The following is a 27,708-nucleotide window of genomic DNA, read 5'->3' as shown; positions in this document are numbered from 1 at the left end:
TTGTGTGCTGCAGTGGTGTGGTACTACATCAGTCAGATTAAGACCTAGACAATATGGCCACTAAAATACACGTACATGATTTTCTGTCAAGGCAACATCATCTATATTGATATATCTATATCTATATAACACCATCTATATTGATACCCTCATTACATATGTTAATACACCTGGACTAAACCAGGACTCATCACTTTTTAGCTACGGATGGGCAACACAAATTATGGTTCTGTTTTTTATCAGAACACACAGAACCAAAGTCCTAAAATGACTTAGGGGCGAATTCTAAGAGATCTGTACACATACCTCTGATGGCATTTATTATATTTGCACTACAGTAATACATGGATTATATCTGCACTTACCAAAGACTTTCCCCAAGAATATGGTCTTGACCAGGTTGAACTGAGTGTCAGAGTCATCAGGCAGAGTGTAGCTGACTGGGGGGTAATGATCCAACTGGAAAATAATACCATATGGTCCTGAATCATGATGTATTACAGTCAATTATAAACCCAGTTCAGCTGTACTGTATTATTACTGCCCCCTAGTGGTAGGCTTTAGAAAAAGTGTGCTAATAGCACAATGCACTAAACACCATCTCCACAGACAAGGTGGGTCAACAGCCTAATGCAGTCAGAGGACAGCACACTCTCACAGAGTGGTGTCCTCCCCTCCTGAGAGCACTAGTCCTGCCGTTCAACTCCTTAATGAAGTGCTTTATCTATAGTCTATGTAGCTATCAATCAGCCTAATGTAGTCAGAGGACAGGGAAAGGTTGTATTTTGTTGGATTTCATGACGTCTGCAAATCTCCCACTGAGAGCAGTGCCCTCCCTGGCACAAGTAGAACATTAAAGTCCAACCTTTCAACTGCTTGATAAATGGTTCTTTAAATAAAGCTACATTGGTATGATCTTTACCTGCGGCCTAACGTAGTCTTGGAGGAAATAACACTTTTTTATTTATTTTTATTTCATTACTTCAGCAAATCCCACTGTGTGTTAGATCAGCCTTTGTGACAGGGGAACACTAGGGTCATACTGGCCCTGCAGGTGAAAAGTGCTTTATAGAGATATAAAACCACAGTACTGTCCTCATTATTAATCACCTGCAGCCGTACGTTCCTCTCCTGCCTGGAGATGTTGATGTGGTGGGGCTGCCCGTTGGCCATGTTGCGCTGGTCCAGGTCGATGGTGAACGGCTCCCTCAGGCCTCCCAGGCTGTAGCGGATCTGAAGTGTTCCTGACAGGTGGTGATGGAATGGACAGTCAGTCCCAATGTTCCATCACCATCGTAATTCATATGGTTGTCAGTCCATATTCTGATACTCTTACCATGTTACTAAGCCTATCACACTCAAGTGGAAATTGTATTTTAAAATGACGCTTTACATTGCCAAATACTAAATTGACTATCACACTCGCTCTCTGCTTTTTCAGTGAAATATGTATGTGCCTGGGACCATGCCCAACCTGTGTGTTGCACTATATAATTAGCTATTGAGCTAATTTACAGTACATTCTGTGGTTCTTTGCTGACAGAGTCATTAACTTCACCCTCCAAGCATTTCAAACCCTATAATCGGACGGCCAGGGTTGCTCTCTTGTTCTTTCAAGCATTTCAGACCCTTTGAGCAGTTTCTCTCTCACCATTGTTTCTGAGCACCACAGCCAGGTAGTCCTGAGTCCTAGAGCTGATGTACACCAGGATGCTCGGGGCGTTGGAGGTGCTGAAGCTGAACACCAGCTCCTCCTGGGTCAGGTTGCCCTCCGTGGGCAGCAGGGGAGACAGGCTCTTCACATCCCTGATAGCTGGAAGGCCCCCCTCGGGAAGGAAGTCGTAACGAACGAGTGTTCCACTCTCGAAGTAGCCGCCCACATCTGATACACACAGGAGACATTTGGCAGCGATACAAAACATCAGCATAAGTTTGAGAGATTGACAAGCGTCTCGATATTAGCCTCCCTAAAGCACCGTGTAAAGTTGAAAAAAAAAATACCAGGACATATTCAGAGTTACTATTCTCTCACATGACTGTATTTTACCTTCAGTGCAGAAGGGCCCGTCATACGCCGTTAAGGTGCAGTCACATGAGTAACCGTTGTATTTCTCCATGCACTGGCCACCGTTTCTGCAGTGCTGCCCGTAGCTGGTGCAGTGGCCAGAGCAGCCAGGCTTAACCCCTGGGGTGACCTTCGCCCTCTCTTCCAGGTCAAGGGTCACACCGTTCATCTTCAGGGCACGGATACATCCTAGGAACCCCCTCTGGCCACCCGATGCACCTGAATGATAACGTTTATGACAAGAAGTTGTATTAGGTATTTTGGTTTACAACAACTTATGTTACAAAGTACACTTCTGGTTAAAAAACTAAAAAACAGGTAAACTCATGTTTTCATTTTTAGTTGTTGAAGTTATGGAATTGACATCCTTATACCTTTTGACATTGTTGTTGTGTGCAATGTGAAAACTGCGTGGGCCTGTATCCAACAGTGCAGCCTGTATAAGTCGGGTCATAACACCATGAGCTGAGCAGCAGTAGTCTAACCCACATAGACATATAAACCGGATCATCATTACGCTATGTGGTGGGAGGCAGGTAGGCAGGATATCTTACCCACGTAGAGCTGGCTGTATAGCTCCAGGCGGGTGTGACCCTGTGGGGGTGCAGGGCGAACCTCCTTGTAGTGCCCATCCAGCTGCAGCACAGCTTCCTTCACATTGCGCTCAGCCACCACCCTGTGCCACTGGTCATCATTAAGAGGAGTGGACGACCTCACACTCAGCTCCACCAGACCGTTGCCCACATCAAAGGAGAAGGACACAAGCGTGGCAGCTGGGCAGGAGGGGAGAAAGGGCAAGGAGTTAGATAAGGTTTTGGGTGCTGCCAAACAGGCTTTGGATCGTCAGAAGTGGAGAGGTCTTGTATCTGCCTTATGAGCAGGTGGGCACAAAGAGGATAAGTAAGTAAGAGTCTAAGTAAGTAATTTTTGGTGAGAAACAACTTAATTAAGGAGGTGGAAATGTGTCAAGGAGGTAGTTTTTGAAACAAGGATTAGGCTTGGGCTAATCAGGAGATTTGAAAGATCTTGGTCTGTTTCGGAGTGGATGAAAAGCTAACAAGCATTTTTACCGAAATGGAATTCTGCTTATATACAGTGTTGACTTTTCCCATGAATGCGAAGGAAACTGTTGTATAATTTCTATTGCTTTTGAAATATCCTTGTTGGAATCATGATGACTTCAAAATAAAAATGAATGACACTATGTATAATTCACAGCTCTGAAAACCTGATCACTTTCTAGATGTGTATTTGACAAGTACCTATCAGCCAACACTTATAAATGCGTAAAGCAGACAAATACTTCAGGGAGCAGTGAGATAGCTCTCCCTTTCACAACGACACAGTTCTCTCATTTCCCCGTCTATCATCATTTACTTTATTGAAACCCTGTTGACAGGTATCATCATACCCCCTGTTGGGTCCAATTCCACAGAGACGTACGTTACATACTGACAACTTGTCTAATCACCCAACACCCTGTCCGATTGCTTAATCCACATAAATCAGACTCCAGGCTGCCATCGAGTAATGAGATTTCACAGCGATGGTGATTGAGCTCTTTTCTACTTACCAGGGGGTCTCACCCTGGACCACATTGGGAGAATCATTATTTGATTTTATTTCCCAACCGACTCAATAGATCTATATTAAAAGGGAGCCGTCTGACTGCATTTGTTCTCCATTCAGAGCATGTACTGAAGCGGTGGAGATGACATGGGGGAGCCTTGTCAATCATAGATCCACCTGTTCAGAGCAGATGCTTGGCCTGCAGGACTGGCAGAGAACATTCTGAAGCTCAGAGAGGCATTTTGGAGTGAAGCCAAGTCTCATTAAAACAACTGCCAGTGCCAAGCTCTAAAGAGAAATTATAATGTGTACCAGTACTCAAGAGTGTTTAAAACTGTTTAAAATATAAAAGCTCACCACAGGCTTAGTAAATCCATTTCCCTTGGCAGACTAATACTATACCTTGTGAATATTAAAATTGGGGGAAAAATATTGAATATGAATATATATATTTTTTAACAGAATATTGTCGGTCTCTGTCTCCGAAGAAGAGACTGTGTTTCTTCAGAGCAACTGAATCACTAATAATACTGCTCAAATATTGTCAACGCATTGCACCAAAAGATGGCGTCAGTAAAGCTTCAAACCTGCCAGAGAGAAAGGGTCAGAAACAATAACAATGGGTTCTGAGGCGACGGAAGCAGCTCAAAGATATTTCTGACCATTGATCTTTCCCAGCGGAAGGAAACTGCTCTCCTACCAGCTCACAAATCATGCTTAAATGTCACTGGAAACCAATTTCATCTAACAATACCATTTCCAAACAGAGTTCCCACTGTGCTGGTGAACTTTAAGTTAATACTGACTTCTAGCCATTTCTAAGTGGAGATTTCTAAAGCACTGAAGTTGAATATAAGCTGAGAGAAGTATGGACTACGATCGATGAGATGGATGGCAGCCTTTACGGAGAGCCCTAGAGGTACTGTGGGAGGTTTCACCTTCACAATGTTCTCAGACTGAGACTCTACAGTACACACACACTTGTCCCCCAAAATTCAATCTACCATCTTGTTACAGTCCCCAAGAGTTGACTGAGAAGCTGTACTAAGAACTGAATGGTAGCTCTCAGGGAACATGGCAGGTGACAATTGCTTAGTGGCTGGTGGTTTGTTTTTAGTAGGAACACAAGATTCTTGTTTTGTGGCCACAAGACAGACAAGATAATTGTTATATAGTGGAAAGTCAAAGTCGATATCTACTGTGAATAAGCCTTATCAACACTGTCCAAAACCACTGAATTTATACTGCATCTATACATTATATATTGTAATGGGCTAATTTTTTGCAGATGTTGACCCAGAGCTTTGATATTGCACTGCACAGACACACATCCATAATATAAGTCTACAGGTAGTGTATATCGACCTGTTACTGAGTAGTGGTATACTCACCTTTTAGTTCCAGGCGGATGAAGTCAGCATTGCCAAGGTTCTCCAGAAAGACGCCATAAGGGGAGGAAGTCTTGAAATAGAAAGAGATGTCAGCACTGGTCTCTCCTTGGAAGGTAGGGAAGTGCAGGTAGGATCCAGGCGTGTTGAAGGATGCTGCGTTCCAGTAGTTACCTGGGAAACAGACAGGAAACATGAATTCTAGTCATACAAAGCAGAGAATAATGGCCCAAAATACTACCATAGGTGTGGAAATTAAATCAAATCAAATTTATTTATATAGCCCTTCGTACATCAGCTGATATCTCAAAGTGCTGTACAGAAACCCAGCCTAAAACCCCAAACAGCAAACAATGCAGGTGTAAAAGCACGGTGGCTAAATTATAACAAACTCACCATCTCCTTGACATCGCAGTGGACCCACAGTCAATTTAGCCTCCGAGCCAGCACGATTAGTGTCACCAACCACCACCTGACTCACAGGCAAATGGTCTTTATACACCAGAAGACCAGCGTCCTCTCTCCTAAATTAAAAATAAATCAAATATGTGAGATACAGAGGAATATTTTCACTACAAAAGGCACAACAGTAAGATTGTAGCACAAAGCAAATGTTAATGTATTATGTCTCGATTCCTTTCATGTATGACATTTCAGGATAACTAGATTATAAAACTACATTTTAATACTGTAACATCGAATCTATGGTCTTGTTCAGTCACTCACCAGCGCGTTTGGTCAGCGTCACAGTTGCAGTAGTACTTGGGGTTGGTGCAGTTCCCCTCGATTCCACAGGCACACTTCTGGATCCCTGGGCCTGAACCACCCCAGTAAAAATGCCTCTCATTGGCCCTGCCAACCCACCATGTCAATGGAGAGCCCTCTGCAAAATAACAACAACATGAATCAGCACAGAACTTACCAAAACAACAACACACTCAATACATAAGCGTCATGCCACAATATGTGTGTATATCTACAGTAAACAAATGACCATAGATAGTCTAAGCAGTTTTTTTTGTTCATGTACTCATCTCTACTGGTACACAGACAATAACATGCTACCGTTGTTGATGTCAAACCCTCGTAGCAAATAGCCTTGAAACTGAGATGAAGAGGCTATTGATGCCTATACTGCTTATGTTACGTGCAGTCCTATGTTTAGATCCTTAAACAAGTGTAACCAGCTGATCCATTTTCCTTCACTCCGTTTGACACTTTACTTTTTCATTGATTGAGACGAGCTTTGTGGTCTATTAATCAGCTATTCCTCCTGTTTCCACACCAACAGCAGCACAGACCGATAGTGTTATTCAGCACTCCAGGTAATCAAAAATGACTTGCTCTAAGGAACGGGAAAATAACTGGCGTGAGGAATCGCATCAAGTGGAAATGTCTGTTTGTATAGATGGACAAACAAGATCATTTATCAAGACAAACACACTCCAGGGCATTTATTCTTGTTCAACATCTCCACCGTGCTTGTGTAGTCATACTGACTACTGTAGGATCACTGAACAACTCTTGTGTTTTGCTGTTTACAATGTGAATTATGCTTTTGAATTGCAAGTAGTCAAACAACAGGCATGCTTAACAATAAGCAGTGGGAAAAGACAATGTTTACACAATGGTAATTTGGGAAAGACAAGAAAATATAATTTCATTTGCCATTTTCCATCTTGTCATTGTTACTTATCAGCAGCACCTGGCTGAAGTTTCCCTCCAGTGAATGACAAATAATCATTTTATGAAAAATAATAATTGGCTGGTAGTACATTATTGAAGGGGTCTGGTATCAAGCCACTGACAGTGAAATATTTACGCAATGTCTGCATCAATGGGGAAATAATAGTTGAAGGACAATGGGACCGCTGTTTCTAGCCACAGGGGTGGTCTGTTCAACACATGCCTCAGAAATCGGCTAAAAAAGATTCAGTAAAAGCCAAGGGGACACAGAGTGAGGCGGTGAGGCTCCAGGGAGAGAACAAAGGCTGTTACACAGGCTGTTCCCCTGCAAGGTATCCATGTTCCACACTGGTCCACATGCAGGGGGGGGGGTGAAGAGAGGAGGGTGGATAGAGAGAGAGATTGAGGGGAGCAGCATGGACAATTGTGGGGTTCTGGGTATTCCCTGGCTATAGAGTAATCAATAATTCAGGTTCTTTATGGTGATGAGAAGGGAAATAGGCTAAGCTGAGGGCCTGGAGGCCAAGTGTCTCCCGTCTGTGTGAGGGGAGAGAGACAAACCAGCAGCGGTGAAACTGGGAGGTAGAGTAAGCTTCTATTCCTCAATACTGGATGAATGGGCACCACTGAGGCCAACACAATAAGACTACCAAATGAGGGACAGGTACTACCACCGACCAGCAGCTCTGACCAGAAATTTCTGACACCTAGTCTCTTTCAGCTCACTGATCCTGCCAACCAACACGCTCCCTTTCACCATGCTAAATGGCTGTTGAGCAGCAAGGTGTACAGAGCTCACCAGAACACTAATGATGTGTGGGTTTTATCTGTCAACGTCTCCAGTCAGTCAGGCCCGTCTCAGATCCTAACACATCCAAAGGACATGATGAAAGCTTGTTATGCTGCTCATATACACCGAGTGATGCACAAATCAGTGTCTACTCTAGAGGCTGGGAGCTGGGGCTACCCTGCTGCTGACAAAACCTCAGGCTCAGAACTCTATGGACCCTCAGGGGGAACGGCTGTTGCTTGATAACGCCAGATGAGATAAAAATCAAACAAGGTAAAAAAAATAAAACACTACATTGTTGGATGAAACTGACAAGCTTTTAGGTTCTGTGGCTGTCATGGAATTTCAGTTATAATGTTCCCTATGGTTGGCTTAAGGGAATAAACCAGTTCCATTTATCACAGGTCGTATTTCTCAGAGCCACTGCAATAAACGCTTGGCTCAATTCTATCAGTAATGACAAGGGATGACAACTGCTGTGTCCCTGTCTAATGTACGCCAGCTTGTCCCTGTCTAATGTACGCCAGCTTGCCCCTGTCTAATGTACGCCAGCTTGCCCCTGTCTAATGTACGCCAGCTTGCCCCTGTCTAATGTACGCCAGCTTGCCCCTGTCTAATGTACGCCAGCTTGCCCCTGTCTAATGTACGCCAGCTTGCCCCTGTCTAATGTACGCCAGCTTGTCCCTGTCTAATGTACGCCAGCTTGTCCCTGTCTAATGTACACCAGCTTGTCCCTGTCTAATGTACGCCAGCTTGTCCCTGTCTAATGTACGCCAGCTTGCCCCTGTCTAATGTACGCCAGCTTGCCCCTGTCTAATGTACGCCAGCTTGCCCCTGTCTAATGTACGCCAGCTTGTCCCTGTCTAATGTACGCCAGCTTGCCTTCACATCTCATGAAACACTTGCCAAATCAAATAGATGAGAGTATTCTTCACGTGTAGCCATAATGCTAATAACAAATCGGCTAAACAATCTAGCAACACCTAAATGGACATTCATCAATAACAAACACTGGGAAGGGGAAAGAGAAGACAACATATTATTGCCATTTTCTCTCTCCAGATGCCTAAATTGCTGTGTCTTTGTTGGAAAGGATACTACAGTACTGTCCAATAGAAACAGATCCTTAAAATATTCTCAGATGTACACAACAATTAACATACAAACACCAATATCCTCTTTACCTGGCGTATTGAGCAGTCGAGACATTCGGCAGGCGTAGGCAACATGCTGTTCACAGTACTCCGCACTGCCCATGATGGCTGTCACCTGTCGTAGGGAGAGAAAAGAGGGTTTAAGCAATGCAGAATGCATAACATTTAGTAATATTAGTGGAGCTGAGTGAAAATACAGTGAGAACATCTTTAATAAAAACGTAGCTAGCTAGTGTCTTCGGCTGTAACATCAAAATACATAGAAAATACACATCTGGTTTCTCTAGACTGAAAATATAGAGTTTCTCAATTGAGTATTGTGTTTTTGTATGAAACTAGGCTTAATGCGGGTCCATTAAACCCACTGATCAAATACAGATTTCTTTCCCATTGAGATGGTTCCTTCATGAATGATTCAATGGGTGAAGATGTCATAAGGTCATAAGGTGACCTGCTCTGTGGACATGTTGTAATTGAGCTGCAGCACAGCCTTCCCCTCCAGGTCTGAGCCAGTCACTGAAGTCTGGGGAGACAGGTTGTTTCTCACTGTCGTCCAGACCTTGTCCTCTGCAACACACACCGTCAACAACACCATCAACAAACCAGTCAGCCGGGGAATAATTCAATGTGGGTCAGCCATCAATGCAGTCAAAACTGGTTGCAATGACATCATTCCAACCAGATACCAGATTTGGTTGTAATCTGGTTATAATGATGTCATTTTAACATGATTGGCCCACTGGCATGGGACAAAATCAGACGCAGAGATGGTTTAGTTGATTTTCATCTTGGGTCTTATTGAGAGGTGCTCTTACCAGTCATGTTGCAGTTGACTTTGAAGGGGCCAACAGGACCACTCCCATCAGGGTCGATCCAGTACGTGCCAGATGTTTTACCAAGGTGTTTGTATTCCTCACAGGACTGTTCATACACGGCTGGATACACACGCGAGAGAGGAAACCACGTGTATTATGAAGCAGACATTGCAGTAGAATGACTTATTCATCATTACAAACCCAAGTGTTTCCCCATTTGTAAGGGAGGTGAATAATGTGCAAAAATGTGACTGACGTTTCAGGTGGGTCCCTGAGGGCATGAATAATGACAGACCATAGATGAAGATGACTTGATAGGCTAAGGAGGAGGAAGGGGAGGATACCTACAGGTATGGCATGTAGCCCCGGTGTATCCTGTCCCGTTACAGGAGCAGCTGAAACTATCCCAGGTCTGAGAGCAGCGGCCTCCATGTTCACAGTGGTTAGGGACACATCTGTGTGTGGGGTGAGATCATTCTCACATGAAGAAGAAGAAGTGACCTCTAATTTAACTACTTTGACCTTTGCGAAACTACAGATGGGTCAGAAGAGAATAGATAGGACAACATAGGAAGAACTTTCATAGAGTGCATATTTCAAATATAATTTACGCTAAAAAAAAACAAATTAATTGGAAATGGATGGATACAAATTCAACAAGAAGACATCTAATTGAAATACGTTGACCTTTGTGAGACAACAGAGGATGTTACCGTGCTGTCGCCGTGTCATGACAGTAATCAGTCAACACACGGTGCTGTGAGGACGTTCGTGACCTTGGCTTCATGTATTTGTGATACCACTTCATGGTGAACGTTAGGCTGTATCACTGTACTCTCTTAGTCCATGTCCAGTGCAGGACCTCCTTAAACCTGCTGGTGTGATCAAAGGGCTGTGGTAACATGGAGTTCCCTTTGAAGTTAGTTGAACTCCCCCTACTAGCATAGTTTATAATGACGATCTCATCACCGCAATCCTGTACATTTACACCGGGCAGAGATGTTGGAACGTTCCTATTTAACGGGAGAGAAAATCAGGTGTATCGGATAACCTTGGCCATAATAGATCAGTCAAATGAACAACACATGTATCATGTATCATATGTACATATTACACAAATGTCCCTAGAACAATAATCTCGGTTTGATTTGACTAAGGACGTTAAAGCTGAAAACAAATCTGGATGACCGTCCAGAACTTTTTTTTACGGTCTTGAAAAGGTCTTCCTCTGACATTTCAAAGAGTGTCGTTAACAATTCCAGCACAAAAGGTTGGGATAACAGGATCTACAGTTTGACTCCTAATCACTAACGGAGAATAAGAAGCAGAGATAAGATTCCATTTATGAACCAGAACCATGTGTTGGAGTGAACAACATACCGTGAGAATACCTTTAATGTGCTTATCTTGATAAGAATGTAAGCGCATGTCCAAATTCTCCAGGCGGACTGAGTAACCTTTTGCTAAAATTGCATTTCCATATCTCGGGAGAAGCAACAGAGCTTTTCCACTTCATTGTTTTGATGAGTTTTGCATTGGGGATGTGTGCCTGTTTGGCTGTGTACACAGGCATTTACCAGCAGGAGCACAGAGATTGCACACCAAGACATCCACTAGCAAGCCTTGTGTGATCCTCTGATCCCTGCCTCTCGCTGTGTCGCTGTGTGAGATGCTTTCTTGATCTTGATGGGCCACCTACCGTCTTCATGAAAAGGCTGTGTAATGCATGCCCATGAGCAACCAGCCCCTCAGGTAATGTCGCAGTAGGTTTTTATACATTCACTTTCGTGATCAACAGCAAAGCAAAAAGGCTGCTTAGATTACCAAGCTCAATAAGATCTTTGGGGAATGGTATAGAATATTACCTGTCTATGATGGCGCACATATCCAGGCTGACATTCTCAAAGGTTCCCATGTTGCCTTGCTCTACCGCCACCAGGTCAGCTAGCTGGTCGTCCACGTGGATCAGTTGCATGCAGCCCTGGAAGGAGCGCTGGGCAGGGGGAGTGTTGGTACGCAGGAAGTAGCCTGCATGAGGACAAGAGGGAGAAAGAGTTCCAAAGTTAACCATATGATCAAGACAGAGCTTTCTGTTTGAAAAGTCAACTCTAGAGACACATTACAAGTAATAAGCAACATTAATTCTGAGTGTTGTGTTTTGGTTTGAATCATTAGGGAAGAGTTTCATTCAATATTTAAGACACTGTCTTGGAGGAAACATCTTCAAAGGCTAACAAAACACAAAGAAAACAAAAAGGCAACCAATCAAAAGCAACAAAGAGGATTTTCTTACAAAGCATGCAATCAAACACAAAAAAACATGTACTGTACACACAATAAATCACAAGACTGTTTGTCAGACTGAATTATAGAAATGTCATCATGAATAAGGAAGTAACAAGCCCATTATGAGGGTTTACACATTATAGACCAGGGCCTGGTTTCCTAAAAGCATTTAAAGGGTATGCTCATCGTCAGAACCGTTGTAGGCGCATCGTTAAATCTCAGAACTTGTTCCTAAAACCACCTTCACTGAAGTTGCACTTGAAAGCGCTTGTTATTTAACGTCTCAGACCACTAGTTGAACAGCTAAGTGTGTTGTCACTTTACACACACAAGATCTCCGCTAAACATAGAATCAAGATGTCTCTCTGTGACCGCAGATAACTTCAGAACGAAGTTGACTACAAATACAAAGTTGCAAATGTCTTTGCAATTGTTACAAAGAAGCAAAAGATAATACCATGCTTCAAATAAAAACAGAGATGAATGCAGTATTGAATACAGTAGGCCTATAGACTACATAGGACAATATTGAAATCATATTAAAATCTATTTCATGTTCATTCCATTGAGTTCTATTTTGCGAACTGTAGGCTGTCAAATGTTTTGCTTCATATTTAATATGTAACAACATGTGCGCAATGATCTGCCAAATCTACGATAGTTTAGTATTATAGGGTAGGCTAAGCATTGGAATAAACTGTCTCAATATCTGCAGCCGTATAGGCAATAATTCTAATGTGAATGTAAAATGTGAATGAAGAAATGTGATCTGATATCAGCGCTGTTTCAATCCTATCAATATAAAAAACAAGCTTGTACGAAAGGGAAAGTTCTCACTACGAGGTGTTTTGGGAAATGCCTCCGAGTTCGTTATAGTAACGATGCATTGTTAAAACACTTGTAAACCTAAATTCCATCTCTTACGAGTGTTTTAACGATGCATCGCAGGGTGAGATATGGCAGTGGGACGGTAGGCCTCTAAATGGCAGGTAATCCAAGAAAGACGAGTAGGCGGCCACTACATTGCAACAAACTTTAGTGAACTGTTTCCAGAAAATATTTACAAAATAATACATATATGAGCAGTCAGCAGTGCACATCAGGATTACACAACGGCAACACGTTTCGACTTCTAGAATCTTCCTCACGCTGCCTGAAAGATGCCAACTAGAAATCGAAACGCGTTGTATAATGCCTCCTGTTCCTATATGTACAATTTTTAGGCTATTTATATTCAATTAGGAAGTTTTCGGCGGTCACAGAGAGAAAGATAAACATCTTCATTCTATATTCAGCAGATATTTCCTGTGTGTAAAGTGACACAGGAGGGCAAACTGGTGATTTAACGATGCACTCAGCTGTTCAACAAGTGGTCTGAGGCAGGCGTTAGATTACAAGCGAAGTGCACCGTTAATAAAGACGGGTTTGGGAAAAGCTCGAGAATGTAAAGATGCTCCTACGAAGGTTCTAACGATGAAATAAGCCTTATTATGCTTTTGAGAAATCGGGCCCAGAGCCATACACCTGTCCAGTATAGAGCTATATGGTACTGTTATAGACCATCTGTGTAAATACCTCCAAAGTAGTATTGGCCCCCTGTTCTAATCTGAATGGGAATGACCGTTCTGACCGTGGACGCCTCGTCACCATCGATGGTCAGCATGGCGCAGTTCTCCAGAGCATGGAGATAGACGTTATGCCACTGGCCGTCGTTGAGCCCCGAACCTTAACAGTGACCACAGACAGAAAAATATGGCTTCATGAATCACAGTGACGGTGGGTGATAAGCAGACAACTGCAATTACTGAAACTACAGAAAAACAACAATACATTCTGAAAAAGACTATGATATACAGATCTGTTTGGTATTCCCTCTCTTTACTAAAATATCCTTCTTAAATATGAAAGAACTTGACTCTAAAGTTCAGAAATAACTGAAATGTTATGTTGGCAACTGCATGTTATGGCAAACACTAGATTGAGAAATGGAGACAAACACTACGAAACAACATGACCATGGACCAAGTAGCTACGGACTTGACTAAAGTCAGTTTAGAGTCACTACTAACAGAAATTTGCACCTGCAATGAGAAACTGTCTAAGCATATGAAGAAAATATTCAATTAAAAAAAATATAAACTGACTGAACTGGGCAAACGTGTGGAAGAGGCTGAATCTGGCTTAACCCTTAAAATCACACTGTACACTTTTCTGACAATCTGAAACGGTCCACCCACATAGACAGTATGGTAAAGAAGGCGCAACAGCACCTCTTCACAGGAGGCTGAAGAAATTTGGCTTGGCATCTAAACCCTCAAACTTTTACAGATGCACAATCGAGAGCATCCCTTCAGGCTGTCTCACCACCTGGTACAGCAACTGCACTGCCCGCAACTGCAGGGCTCTCCAGAGGGTGGTACGATCTGCCCAACGCATCCCCGGGGGCAAACTACCTGCCCTCCAGGACACCTACAGCCTCCGATGTCACAGGAAGGACAAAAAGATCATCAAGGACATGAACCACCCGAGCCACGGCATGTTCACCCCGCTAATATCCACAAGACGAGGTCAGTACAGATGCATCAAAGCTGGGACCGAGAGACTGAAAATCAGCTTCTAAATAGACTGATAAATAGCCATCACTGGCAGGCTTCCACCTGGCTACTCAACCCTGCACCTTAGAGGCTGCTGCCCTATATACATATACTTGGAATCACTGGCCACTTTAATAATGGAACACTAGTCATTTCAATAAAATGAAAGTAATGTTTACATACTGCTGTGCTCATCTCATATGTATATACTGTATTCAATTCTACTGTATTTTAGTCAATGCCACTGCTTAATCTAATATTTACATATTACTTTTAGATGTGTGTATTGTTGTGAATCATTTTTAGGTTCTACTGCACTGTTAGATACTACTCCACTTTTGGAGCTAGGAAGACCCGCAATAACATCTGCTAAATATGTATATGTGACCAATAAAATTTGATTTGATTTGAATGAACTGCATAGACTAGAACAGCCTCTTAACAGACAATGTAGCACAGATGGGTCACTGGACCATTGAACTGTTTAGGCAACTGAAATGAGGTGAAGATGGACTATTACACCCCACCACATCAAAGACACAAAAGAGAAAGATAAGTGTTAATGCCTTCAATCACACACCTATTGAAAAGACAATCACAGTACCACTCAAGCGATCTGTCTAAATTAATAACACTTTAATGACTATTGGCTATGCAGCTTAAATGGCAACCCATTCATTTGTAGGCTATAGACATGATCTATTTCTTTAAGTAACGAACTGACAAGGGAACAGGACAACATGATGATTGCTATGATCTGAAGAAAAAAAATTGGAATGTTCCCTTCGCAGACAGGCTATAAATGCCTGAGTAGATGGGATGAATTTAAATAGCCAAATATGAAAAAAGACTGGGAGAGATAAAATGTTAGAGCCTAAGACGCTGAAATTGTAAGCACGCTGTACTTTTATTTCTGTTGTTTTCTCTCTCTCTCCTTTCCTTACTTTTACTATTTAATTTTGCCCAATTAAGGCATTGATATATGAATAGAAAAATACAGCACCAGTCAAAAGTTTGGACACACCTACTCATTCAAGGGTTTTTCTTTATTTGTACCATTTTCTACATTGTAGAATAATGGTGAAGACATCAAAACTATTAAATAACACACATGTAATCATGTAGTAACAAAAAAAAGTGTTAGATTCTTCGATGTAGCCACCCTTTTCCTTGATGACTGTTTTGCACATCAGAGGCATTCTCTCAACCAGCTTCACCTGGAATGCTTTTCCAACAGTCTTGAAGGAGTTCCCACATATGCTGAGCACTTGTTGGCTGCTTTTCCTTCACTCTGCGGTCCAACTCATACCAAACTATCTCAATTGGGTTGATGTCGGGTGATTATGGAGGCCAGGTCATATGAGGCAGCACTACATAAAAATCCCGTACACAGCCTGGAGGTGTGTTTTGGGTCATTGTCCTGTTGAAAAACAAATGATAGTCCCACTAAGCGCAAACCAGATGGGATGGCGTATTCGTTGCAGAATGCTGTGGATCATCTTTCACCTACTCTGCGTCTCACAAAGACACGGTGGTTGGAACCAAAAAAAAATGCAAATTTGGACAAATTTTCCACCGGCTTAATGTCCATTGCTCGTGTTTCTTGGCCCAAGCAAAGTCTCTCCTTCTTAGTGTCCTTTAGTCGTGGTTTCTTTGCAGCAATTCAACCATGAAGGCCTGATTCATGCAGTCTCCTCTGAACAGTTTATGTATTTTTCTCTCCATTTAACTAGGCAAGTCAGTTAAGAACAAATTCTTATTTACAATGACGGCCTTCCCAGGACAACACTGGTGCCAATTGTGCGCCACCCAATGGGACTCCCAATCACGGCTAGATGTGATGCAGCATGTATTCAAACCAGGGACTGCAGTCACGCCTCTTGCACTGAGAAGCAGTGCCTAAGATCACTGCGCCACTCGGGAGCCCAGTTGATGATGTTGAGATGTGTCTGTAACTTGAACTCTGTGATGCATTTATTTGGTCTGCAATCTGAGGCTGGTAACTCTAATGAACTTATCCTCTGCAGCAGAGGCAACTCTGGGTCTTCCTTTCCTGTGGTGGTCCTCATGAGCCAGTTTCATCATAGCGCTGGTTGGTTTTTGCGACTGCACTTGAAGAAACTTTCAAAGTTCTTCATGTCTTAAAGTAATGATGCACTGTCGTTTTTATTAGCTTATTCGAGCCGTTCTTGCCATACATAATATGTACTTGGTCTTTTACTAAATCTTCTTCTGTACAGCACCCCTACTTTTTTTTCTTCAGGTGGTGGATCAACTTTAATATTGTGGGTAGATTGTTGCTTCCATCAATGTAATTGTCTGCATCATTTCCAATACCCCATATATTTTTAGGGTTAATATATACACTGCTCAAAAAATAAAGGGAACACTTAAACAACACAATGTAACTCCAAGTCAATCACACTTCTGTGAAATCAAACTGTTCACTTAGGAAGCAACACTGATTGACGATAAATTTCACATGCTGTTGTGCAAATGGAATATACAACAGGTGGAAATTATAGGCAATTAGCAAGACACCCCCAATAAAGGAGTGGTTCTGCAGGTGGTGACCACAGAAAACTTCTCAGTTCCTATTCTTCCTGGCTGATGTTTTGGTCACTTTTGAATGCTGGCGGTGCTTTCACACTAGTGGTGTGAATGCTGTGGCTCAGGTAGTGCAGCTCATCCAAGATGGAACATCAATGCGAGCTGTGGCAAGAAGGTTTGCTGTGACTGTCAGCGTAGTGTCCAGAGCATGGAGGCGCTACCAGGAGACAGGCCAGTACATCAGGAGACGTGGAGGAGGCCGTAGGAGGGCAACAACCCAGCAGCAGGACCGCTACCTCAGTCTTTGTGCAAGGAGGAACAGGAGGAGCACTGCCAGAGCCCTGCAAAATGACCTCCAGCAGGCCATAAATGTGCATGTGTCTGCTCAAACGGTCAGAAACAGAGGGCCTGACAGAGGGCCTGACGTCCACAGGTGGGGGTTGTGCCAGAGACACCAAGATTGGCAAATTCGCCACTGGTGCCCTGTGCTCTTCACAGATGAAAGCAGGTTCACACTGAGCACATGTTACAGACGTGACAGTCTGGAGACACCGTGGAGAACATTCTGCTGCCTGCAATATCCTCCAGCATGACCGGTTTGGCGGTGGGTCAGTCATGGTGTGAGGTGGCATTTCTTTGGAGGGGCCGCACAGCCCTCCATGTGCTCACCAGAGGTAGCAAGACTGCCATTAGGTACCGAGATGAGATCCTCAGACCCCTTGTGAGACCATATGCTGGTGCGGTTGGCCCTGGGTTCCTCCTAATGCAAGACAATGCTAGACCTCATGTGGCTGGAGTGTGTCAGCAGTTCCTGCAAGAGGAAGGCATTGATGCTATGGACTGGCCTGCCCATTCCCCAGACCTGAATCCAATTGAGCACATCTGGGACATCATGTCTCGCTCCATCCACCAATGCCACGTTGCACCACAGACTGTCCAGGAGTTGGCGGATGCTTTAGTTCAGGTCTGGGAGGAGATCCCTCAGGAGACCATCCACCACCTCATCAGGAGAATGCCCAGGCGTTGTAGGGAGGTCATACAGGCACGTGGAAGCCACACACACACTACTGAGCCTCATTTTGACTAGTTTTAAGGACATTACATCAAAGTTGGATCAGCCTGTAGTGTGGTTTTCCACTTTAATTTTGAGTGTGACTCCAAATCCAGACCTCCATGGGTTGATAAATTTGATTTCCATTGATAATTTGTGTGATTTTGTTATCAGCACATGCAACTATGTAAAGAAAAAAGAGCAGTATATATATCTATATACACACTACCATTCAAAAGTTTGGGGTCACTTAGAAATGTCCTTGTTTTTGGAAAATAAATAAATAATTGTGCCCATTAAAATAACGTAAAATTGATCAGAAATACTGTGTAGACATTGTTAATGTTGGAAATGACTATTGTAGCTGGAAACAGCTGATTTTTTTATTGAATATCTACATAGGTATACAGAGGCCCATTATCAGCAACCATCACTCCTAGAAAACCCGTTTGAAATTGTTAGCACAGCTGAAAACTGTTGTTCCGATTAAAGTAGCAATAAAACTGGACTGCTTTAGACTACTTGAATATCTGAAGCATCAGCATTTGTGGGTTCGATTAAAGTCTCAAAATGGCCAGAAACAAAGCACTTTCTTCTGAAATGTAAATATTTATTTTTAAATGTACAATAATAATATTATTTATGAAGGCCCTTGTAAACGAGAACAGTAAATTGGCACACAAGCAACTAACATTGTATGCAGGTGTATGCTCAATACAAAATTATAACTAACTCCTCATAGCTCAGCCACAAAATTGGAAGAGACAATTGATGAAAGAAGAATTGTAAGAATTAGTGTGTCGCCCAATAAAAATCAGAAATGGCTTAGTATAAATAAATACAAAATATTTGTTAAACTTAATGTCTAAAGGTTTGACAGCAATACAGTTGGTTTTTTGTTTTCTGAAATCCTTGGCATCAGGTCAATGAACTGCCGTATAGTGCCTTCAGAACTATTCACACCCCTTGACTTTTTCCACATTTTGCTGTTACATTGTGGGATTAAAATGTATTTCATTGTATTTTTTGTGTGAATGATCTACACAAAATACTCATGTCAAAGTGGAAGAAAAATACATATAATAACCCCCCGCCCCACTAATATAAGTATTCAACTCCCAAGTCAATACATGGGGGGGGGGGGGGAGCGATTAGAGCTGAGTCTTTCTGGGTAAGTCTCGAAGAGCTTTCCACACCTGGATTGTGCAACATTTTCCCATTGCTCTTTTAAAAATTCTTCAAGCTCTGTCACATTGGTTGATCATTGATAGACAAGCAGATTTAAGTCCAAACTGTAACTCAACCACTCAGGAACATTCACTGCCTTCTTGGTAGGCAACTCCAGTGTTTTAGGTTATTGTCCTGCTGAAAGGTGAATTAATCTCCCAGTGTCTGGTGGAAAGCAGACTGAACCAGGTTTTGCTCTAGGATTTTACCTGTGCTTAGCTCTATTCCGCTTATTCTTTTATCCTGAAAAACTCCAGAGTCCTTAACGATCACAAGAATACCCATAACATGATGCAGCCACCACTATGCTTTTACATTTTTATTCTGTACAGGCTTCTTCTTTTTAACTCTGTCAATTAGATTAGCATTGTGGAGTAACTACAATGTTGTTGATCCATCCTCAATTTTCTCCTATCACAGCCATTACACTCTGGGACTGTTTTAAAAAGTCACCATCCATGAGCGCTTATCTTCCTCTCTGGCAACTGAGTTAGGAAGGACGCATGTATCTTTGTAGTGACTAGGTGTATTGATAAACCATCCAATGAGTAATTAATAACTTCACCATGCTCAAAGGGATATTCAATGTCTGTTTATTTTAAAATTGTACCCATGTACCAATAGGTGCCCTTCTTTGCGAGGCATTGGAAAACATTCCTGCTCTTTGTGGTTGAATCTGTGTTTGAAATTCACTGCTCGACTGAGGGTCCTTACAGTTAATTGTATGTGTGGGGTACAGAAATTAGGCAGTCATTCAAAAATAAAGTTAAAACACTATGGGGTATTGTGTGTAGGCCAGTGACAACAAATCTCAATTAAATCCATTTTAATTCAGCCTGTAAAACAACTAAATGTGGAAAAAGTCAAAGGGTGTTAATACTTTCTGAAGGCACTGTAAAACCAAAAATTGGCAGGCACATACAAAAACACTGCTCAATATATGGGGCATTGAACAGTCAGCATTGTTCAGACACGAGGAAACAGAATCATTAGAACATATTTTCTGGTTCTCTCCATTGGTGTCTCGCTTTTGGAGTCTGGTCCAGGAATGGTTGTTATGTCATAATATCAGGGTTCTGATGGACCTGCAAACCGTATTGTTCAGGGATCCGAAAAACCACAATCAGTCAATAGGAAATATTATTATACTCTAGGGTAAAGTATTTATTTTTAGGGCAATATCGGTAGAAATGTTACAAATAGGAAGGTAAGACATAGTAAAATGGAGAGTTGTATGGCAAAAGTAAATAGCAAAATGGCATTATACTGGAAAGATGGTTTAATCTGTGGACATCAAAGGGTTGGAGTTAAAATTAAAATTTAATTGTATTTATTTTTTATTTCACCTTTATTTAACCAGGTAGGCTAGTTGAGAACAAGTCCTCATTTACAACTGCGACCTGGCCATTGCTCGCCGTGCGTGAAAATCCAGCACTTCAAAAAAAGGAAATTAGGAATATATGTATAATTATTGAACTACAGGTATCATAGATGTGAGCAAAATAGCTGTAAATAGCAGTAGAAATATTGTTGTATGTTAGTTTACTCCAATTAGGGTAGATGATGGTAGGGGAGGAGGAAAAAATTATAGAGAAAATAAATTATGCAAGCAATGAAATTTACAGAACCTTCAATCTATCTGTAATATTAAAGACAAAAATAAAGACATATACAGGGCCTAAGAGACAGGGTCCAACAGACAGGGCCTAACAGACAGAGATTCAGCTACAGAACACCCTCCTGGGGAGAGCCTCCCCAGATCGATAGAGAGAAGCAATTAATGCTTTCAAGGGAGGGGAAGGTCTTCAGACTAAATTAACAGGTCTACTGTAGTGCATCAGCCAGCATGGCAGTACTAACGGGACCAGGGCTTTCCAACCCTGTTCCTGGAGATCTACAGTCCTGTAGGTTTTCGTTCATACCCTAATCTAGCGCACCTGGGATTGAATTGAAAACCGACAGGAACAGGGTTGGAGAGCCCTGAACTAGACCCTACCTGAGGAGATGTCTATGCGCATGTTCTTCTTCTGGGTAACGTTGATGTAGACAGTGACCTTCCCCTCGGTGAGGCCCACCTCCACCACACCGTCGGCCAGGGCCGTGTAGAGGAGCAGACCGCTGGGGTTCCATGTTCGGAAGGACAGGCTGACCGACAGGGTGTCGCTGTCCTGCAGCCCCGGAAGACGCAGGAAGCTGGTGGCGTTGAAGAACAAGGGGAAGGAGTGTGTCTCACTGCAGGAGAACGTCAGGTTCCTCTAAGGTGGATAGATAGTAGAATAGTACATGGTCTACAAGTTAGGGCAGCTTTTCCTTCTTGACTTTAGCAACAACAAAAATGTTATTCACACAACGTATAAACAAAGCTAGGATATATTTAGCATATATACAATTTTTTAGGTGCTTTTTAGATAGCAAACAGGTCTATAAATTAGGGCAGATTTTCCCTGTTTATTTAAGCTCAAGACGTTGGCACAACCATATAAACATAGTTCGCATATATTTTCCATAAGAGGCGCATCAGAAAACCTAAGGTGCTTTTTAAATGTACATTTTGCGGTTTAATGCACGAGAAAATGCAAGCGCCTGCATTATTTCAGAGCGACACAGAAAATCACTCATCATACAGCAGCACTTTACAAAAAACTATTTTGGCTTCTCTTATCCAAGCTGACCTTTTTCCCTCTACTTGTGCTGAACACAAAGTAATTCAACACCAAGGAACATGCTCACAGGAAAACTAAACAAGCCAAGAGGCACATAAGAAGTGAAATCAATAATAATGGTTGGATCCATACTTCAGCACAGTAATGGCTCACACACCATCACATACCATTGACAACTGAGCAGTAATTGTCCTGTGCTAAACGTTGAGGACCTCTGAAGCTTGACACATGTCGTGGGTTCGATCCCATTGCATGGGATACTTTTTTATTCAACATTTCCCAAAGGAAAAGAAAAACGACATGTAATAAATATTTTTGCATCTTTGCTAAAATGAATTTAATGCTTTAAATGTATTCCGGAGATGCATGTACATACATTTGCATCTTTGCTCATTTGCATGCCTGACAATATTCCAGAAATGCATGGCTATGACATCTAGTCTATAGGGTGTCCAAAGTGGTTCCTAATACGGCTTCTTAAATGATGTATTGATCAATGGAGAATCTTTTTGGGGGGGGGCACCAAGCCAAAACTTAACCACTGATTTTTTTAAAAACCTTTTGATTTCACAATTTTAACATTCTGTCATAAAGAGCACATGTCCAACTTAATAAAAGACATGTCCCATCTCAAGAGGATTTTCTAATAATGTTTTGAGTTAGTTATCGATTTAAACAAAAACACAATATGTCAAAGTGTAGGTCTAGATCTTGCGCTTCCAATGAGTGGTATTATATGGCTCTACAGTGGATGGGTTACCGGTGTTATGGTGCATTCGTAACCAAGTGGGAAGTGGGAATTTACCACATAAGGGAAAAATCCATTTGAACAGCCCTCCAACTGGTAATTACTAGTTAAAATCAGTCATGAATCCCCATGGAAGCTTGTTGTATTTTTACCACAAAAACATAGTTAGACAGGCAAGACATTTTTTATCTATGGGTTGACGTGTTATGCCTGACCCATTCAGATTTTTACCACAAAACACCAGAAAATGGCCAAAAAGACTATCATTTGACTATGACTGTAGATGTTCAATATTTCTTTTCAAATAAATATTTTAAAAGGGATAGTTTCACCATATTAAAGAGTTTAGTTTGAGTAACAGGCTTGACCTTAAAATGAGAGATAGTGATTAGATGAATTTATGTCTAAGTAAACTAATCACACTAAATGAATAATAATCTTCCCGAAATAACTTTGTCAAAGCAACAAAATAACAAAGGCTAAGCCATGATTGTTTGTAATGGGACATGCCAAGAGATGAGTTCGGATTGGTCTGCCATGTAGCACGCTTCTGTCTATAACATTTGTATTTATTTTTTTATTTTACCTTTATTTAACCAGGTAGGCAAGTTGAGAATAAGTTCTCATTTACAATTGCGACCTGGCCAAGATAAAGCAAAGCAGTTCGACAGATACAACGACACAGAGTTACACATGGAGTAAAACAAACATACAGTCAATAATACAGTATAAACAAGTCTATATACAATGTGAGCAAATGAGGTAAGAAGGGAGGTAAAGGCAAAAAAGGGCATGGTGGCAAAGCAAATACAATATAGCAAGTAAAACACTGGAATGGTAGTTTTGCAATGGAAGAATGTGCAAAGTAGAAATAAAAATAATGGGGTGCAAAGGAGCAAAATAAATAAATAAATAAAATACAGTTGGGAAAGAGGTAGTTGATTGTGCTAAATTATAGGTGGGCTATGTACAGGTGCAGTAATCTGTGAGCTGCTCTGACAGTTGGTGCTTAAAGCTCGTGAGGGAGATAAGCGTTTCCAGTTTCAGAGATTTTTGTAGTTCGTTCCAGTCATTGGCAGCAGAGAACTGGAAGGAGAGGCGGCCAAAGAAAGAATTGGTTTTGGGGGTGACGAGAGAGATATACCTGCTGGAGCGTGTGCTACAGGTGGGAGATGCTATGGTGACCAGCGAGCTGAGATAAGGGGGGACTTTACCTAGCAGGGTCTTGTAGATGACATGGAGCCAGTGGGTTTGGCGACGAGTACGAAGCGAGGGCCAGCCAACGAAAGCGTACAGGTCGCAATGGTGGGTAGTATATGGGGCTTTGGTGACAAAACGGATTGCACTGTGATAGACTGCATCCAATTTGTTGGGTATTGGAGGCTATTTTGTAAATGACATCGCCAAAGTCGAGGATTGGTAGGATGGTCAGTTTTACAAGGGTATGTTTGGCAGCATGAGTGAAGGATGCTTTGTTGCGAAATAGGAAGCCAATTCTAGATTTAACTTTGGATTGGAGATGTTTGATATGGGTCTGGAAGGAGAGTTTACAGTCTAACCAGACACCTAAGTATTTGTCGTTGTCCACGTATTCTAAGTCAGAGCCGTCCAGAGTAGTGATGTTGGATAGGCGGGTAGGTGCAGGTAGCGATCGGTTGAAGAGCATGCATTTAGTTTTACTTGTATTTAAGAGCAATTGGAGGCCACGGAAGGAGAGTTGTATGGCATTGAAGCTTGCCTGGAGGGTTGTTAACACAGTGTCCAAAGAAGGGCCGGAAGTATACAGAATGGTGTCGTCTGCGTAGAGGTGGATCAGAGACTCACCAGCAGCAAGAGCGACCTCATTGATGTATACAGAGAAGAGAGTCAGTCCAAGAATTTAACCCTGTGACACCCCCATAGAGACTGCCAGAGGTCCGGACAGCAGACCCTCCGATTTGACACACTGAACTCTATCAGAGAAGTAGTTGGTGAACCAGGCGAGGCAATCATTTGAGAAACCAAGGCTGTCGAGTCTGCGGATGAGGATGTGGTGATTGACAGAGTCGAAAGCCTTGGCCAGATCAATGAATACGGCTGCACAGTAATGTTTCTTATCGATGGCGGTTAAGATATCGTTTAGGACCTTGAGCGTGGCTGAGGTGCACCCATGACCAGCTCTGAAACCAGATTGCATAGCAGATAAGGTATGGTGAGATTCGAAATGGTCGGTAATCTGTTTGTTGACTTGGCTTTCGAAGACCTTAGAAAGGCATGATAGGATAGATATAGGTCTGTAGCAGTTTGGGTCAAGAGTGTCCCCCCCCCTTTGAAGAGGGGGATGACCGCAGCTGCTTTCCAATCTTTGGGAATCTCAGCCAACACGAAAGAGAGGTTGAAATGGGCTAGTAATAGGGGTGGCAACAATTTCGGCAGATAATTTTAGAAAGAAAGGGTCCAGATTGTCTAGCCCGGCTGATTTGTAGGGGTCCAGATTTTGCAGCTCTTTCAGAACATCAGCTGAATGGATTTGGGAGAAGGAGAAATGGGGAAGGCTTGGGCGAGTTGCTGTTGGGGGTGCAGTGCTGTTGACCGGGGTAGGAGTAGCCAGGTGGAAAGCATGGCCAGCCGTAGAAAAATGCTTATTGAAATTCTCAATTATGGTGGATTTATCAGTGGTGACAGTGTTTCCTATCTTCAGTGCAGTGGGCAGCTGGGAGGAGGTGTTCTTATTCTCCATGGACTTTAGTGTCCCAGAATTTTTTTGAGTTAGTGTTGCAGGAAGCAAATTTCTGCTTGAAAAAGCTAGCCTTGGCTTTTCTAACTGCCTGTGTATAATGGTTTCTAGCTTCCCTGAACAGCTGCATATCACGGGGGCTGTTCGATGATAATGCAGAACACCATAGGATGTTTTTGTGTTGGTTAAGGGCAGTCAGGTCTGGGGAGAACCAAGGGCTATATCTGTTCCTGGTTCTACATTTCTTGAATGGGACATGTTTATTTAAGATGGTTAGGAAGGCATTTAAAAAAATATCCAGGCATCCTCTACTGGCGGGATGAGATCAATATCCTTCCAGGATACCCCGGCCAGGTCGATTAGAAAGGCCTGCTCGCTGAAGTGTTTCAGGGAGCGTTTTACAGTGATGAGTGGAGGTCGTTTGACCGCTGACCCACTACGGATGCAGGCAATGAGGCAGTGATCGCTGAGATCTTGGTTGAAGACAGCAGAGGTGTATTTAGAGGGGAAGTTGGTTAGGATGATATCTATGAGGGTGCCCGTGTTTAAGGCTTTGTGGAGGTACCTGGTAGGTTCATTGATAATTTGTGTGAGATTGAGGGCATCAAGTTTAGATTGTAGGATGGCTGGTGTGTTAAGCATGTTCCAGTTTAGGTCGCCTAGCAGCACGAGCTCTGAAGATAGATGGGGGGCAATCAGTTCACATATGGTGTCCAGAGCACAGCTGGGGGCAGAGGGTGGTCTATAGCAGGCGGCAACGGTGAGAGACTGTTTTTAGAGAGGTGGATTTTTAAAAGTAGAAGTTCAAATTGTTTGGGTACAGACCTGGATAGTAGGACAGAACTCTGCAGGCTATCTTTGCAGTAGATTGCAACACCACCCCCTTTGGCAGTTCTATCTTGTCTGAAAATGTTATAATAATAATAATAATAATAATAATAATAATAAATCCCATTTAGCAGACGCTTTTGTCCAAAGCGACTTACAAGTCGGCTGGGGCCACTACTTTTACATATGGGTGGCCCCAGCGGGAATCGAACCCACGACGCTTGACGTTGCAAGCGCCATGCTCTACCGACTGAGCCACACAGGACTCATGTTGTAGTTTGGAATTAAAATTTCAGAATTTTTGGTGGTCTTCCTAAGCCAGGATTCAGACAGCTAGAACATCCGGGTTGGCAGAGTGTGCTAAAGCAGTGAATAGAACAAACTTAGGGAGGAGGCTTCTAATGTTAACATGCATGAAACCAAGGCTATTACGGTTACTGAAGTCGTCAAAAGAGAGCTCCTGGGGAATAGGAGTGGAGCTAGGCACTGCAGGGCCTGGATTCACCTCTACATCGTCAGAGGAACATAGGAGGAGTAGAATAAGGGTGCGGCTGAAAGCAATAAGAATTGGTCGTCTAGAACGTCTGGAACAGAGAGTAAAAGGAGGTTTCTGGGGGCGATAAAATAGCATCAAGGTATAATGTACAGACAAAGGTATGGTAGGATGTGAATACAGTGGAGGTAAACCTAGGTATTGAGTGATGAAGACATGAGCTGGCCAGTATGTGTAGGTAATTCGGTAAACAGTGTTTTTTTTTAAGACATCACATAGTAGAATTGCAAAAGTGTTGCTCTCCACTTTCTGGAAGACAGAGTTTTGAAATGAGTGAAATGCCCTGTGGAATTAGAGTATGATAGCTAGGGAGATAGAGAATTCTGCCGTTTGATTGCAAATATGCAGAGGGAGTCAAAAAGAGAACACACAGAAAGTTGTTGTATAGAACACCTGTCTCCAGATTACATCTTCAAACTAAGGGCAACAATGGCATCCGTGACAGAGAGGAAGAAGCGTCTATCCATGTACACGGGTAAGATAGTCTAGCTAGCTACATTTTCAGAAATGACACGTTTCTAATTGTCAGAAAGTCATTTTCCTTTAAAGTTAAAGCGTACTGTTTGGGTAGCTAGCTAACTTTAGCTGGCAGTCTCGATAGCTAATGTTACGTGTATGATGTGTGTAGTAATATTATTTGTATCTCAGAGCCATTTTCATTGCTAGTTAACATTGAACCTGGTTGGTTAGTTACCTGCAGATTCATGCAGGGTAGTAACGTTATGAGTTGGGATTATGGTTCACTGTTTAGCTAGCTACATGTCTAAACGAAAGACTCCAATATGCAAGTAACCATTTCAATAGAATGTTAATGATGCCCCAATCACCGCCAAGCCTGTCACTCCTCTCTGGGGAGGTTCCCATTGCTTGGAAGGCAGCCATGGTGCGTCCTTTATTTAAGGGGAGATTAGGCGGATCCTAACTGTTCTAGGCAAATATCTATTTTGCCCTGTTTATCAGAAGTGTTGGAAAACACTTGTCAATCAACTGACAGGCTTTCTTGGTGTCTACAGTTCTCTCTGGTA

The 27,708-nt window shown here is 42.4% G+C and overlaps 1 protein-coding gene across 3 annotated transcripts in view; it reads right to left on the bottom strand.

The window, feature by feature from the left end:
* The window catches only part of LOC124010225 (contactin-associated protein-like 2), a 72,312-nt gene that overhangs the window by 10,077 nt on the left and 34,527 nt on the right, over positions 1 to 27,708 (bottom strand). For all 3 annotated transcript variants that reach the window (XR_006834392.1, XM_046322661.1, XM_046322660.1), the window contains 15 exons: positions 21,172 to 21,430; positions 13,329 to 13,478; positions 11,333 to 11,495; positions 9,816 to 9,922; positions 9,468 to 9,587; positions 9,104 to 9,219; positions 8,683 to 8,767; positions 5,749 to 5,905; positions 5,419 to 5,546; positions 5,026 to 5,196; positions 2,620 to 2,838; positions 2,048 to 2,284; positions 1,652 to 1,882; positions 1,111 to 1,244; positions 366 to 459 (listed from right to left, as the gene is read on the bottom strand). Coding sequence is in view for 2 of the 3 variants with exons in the window: in XM_046322661.1 (XP_046178617.1) it covers positions 366 to 459; positions 1,111 to 1,244; positions 1,652 to 1,882; positions 2,048 to 2,284; positions 2,620 to 2,838; positions 5,026 to 5,196; positions 5,419 to 5,546; positions 5,749 to 5,905; positions 8,683 to 8,767; positions 9,104 to 9,219; positions 9,468 to 9,587; positions 9,816 to 9,922; positions 11,333 to 11,495; positions 13,329 to 13,478; positions 21,172 to 21,430 (2,371 nt within the window). In the remaining variant the exon portion in view is untranslated. The remainder of the gene's footprint in view (positions 1 to 365; positions 460 to 1,110; positions 1,245 to 1,651; positions 1,883 to 2,047; positions 2,285 to 2,619; positions 2,839 to 5,025; positions 5,197 to 5,418; positions 5,547 to 5,748; positions 5,906 to 8,682; positions 8,768 to 9,103; positions 9,220 to 9,467; positions 9,588 to 9,815; positions 9,923 to 11,332; positions 11,496 to 13,328; positions 13,479 to 21,171; positions 21,431 to 27,708) is intronic.

This window comes from Oncorhynchus gorbuscha, linkage group LG22 (assembly GCF_021184085.1).
Source record: "Oncorhynchus gorbuscha isolate QuinsamMale2020 ecotype Even-year linkage group LG22, OgorEven_v1.0, whole genome shotgun sequence".
Taxonomy (NCBI): domain Eukaryota; kingdom Metazoa; phylum Chordata; class Actinopteri; order Salmoniformes; family Salmonidae; genus Oncorhynchus; species Oncorhynchus gorbuscha.
The sequence above is the reverse complement of the archived record's forward strand: the minus strand, read 5'-3'. Positions and strand labels throughout refer to the sequence as shown.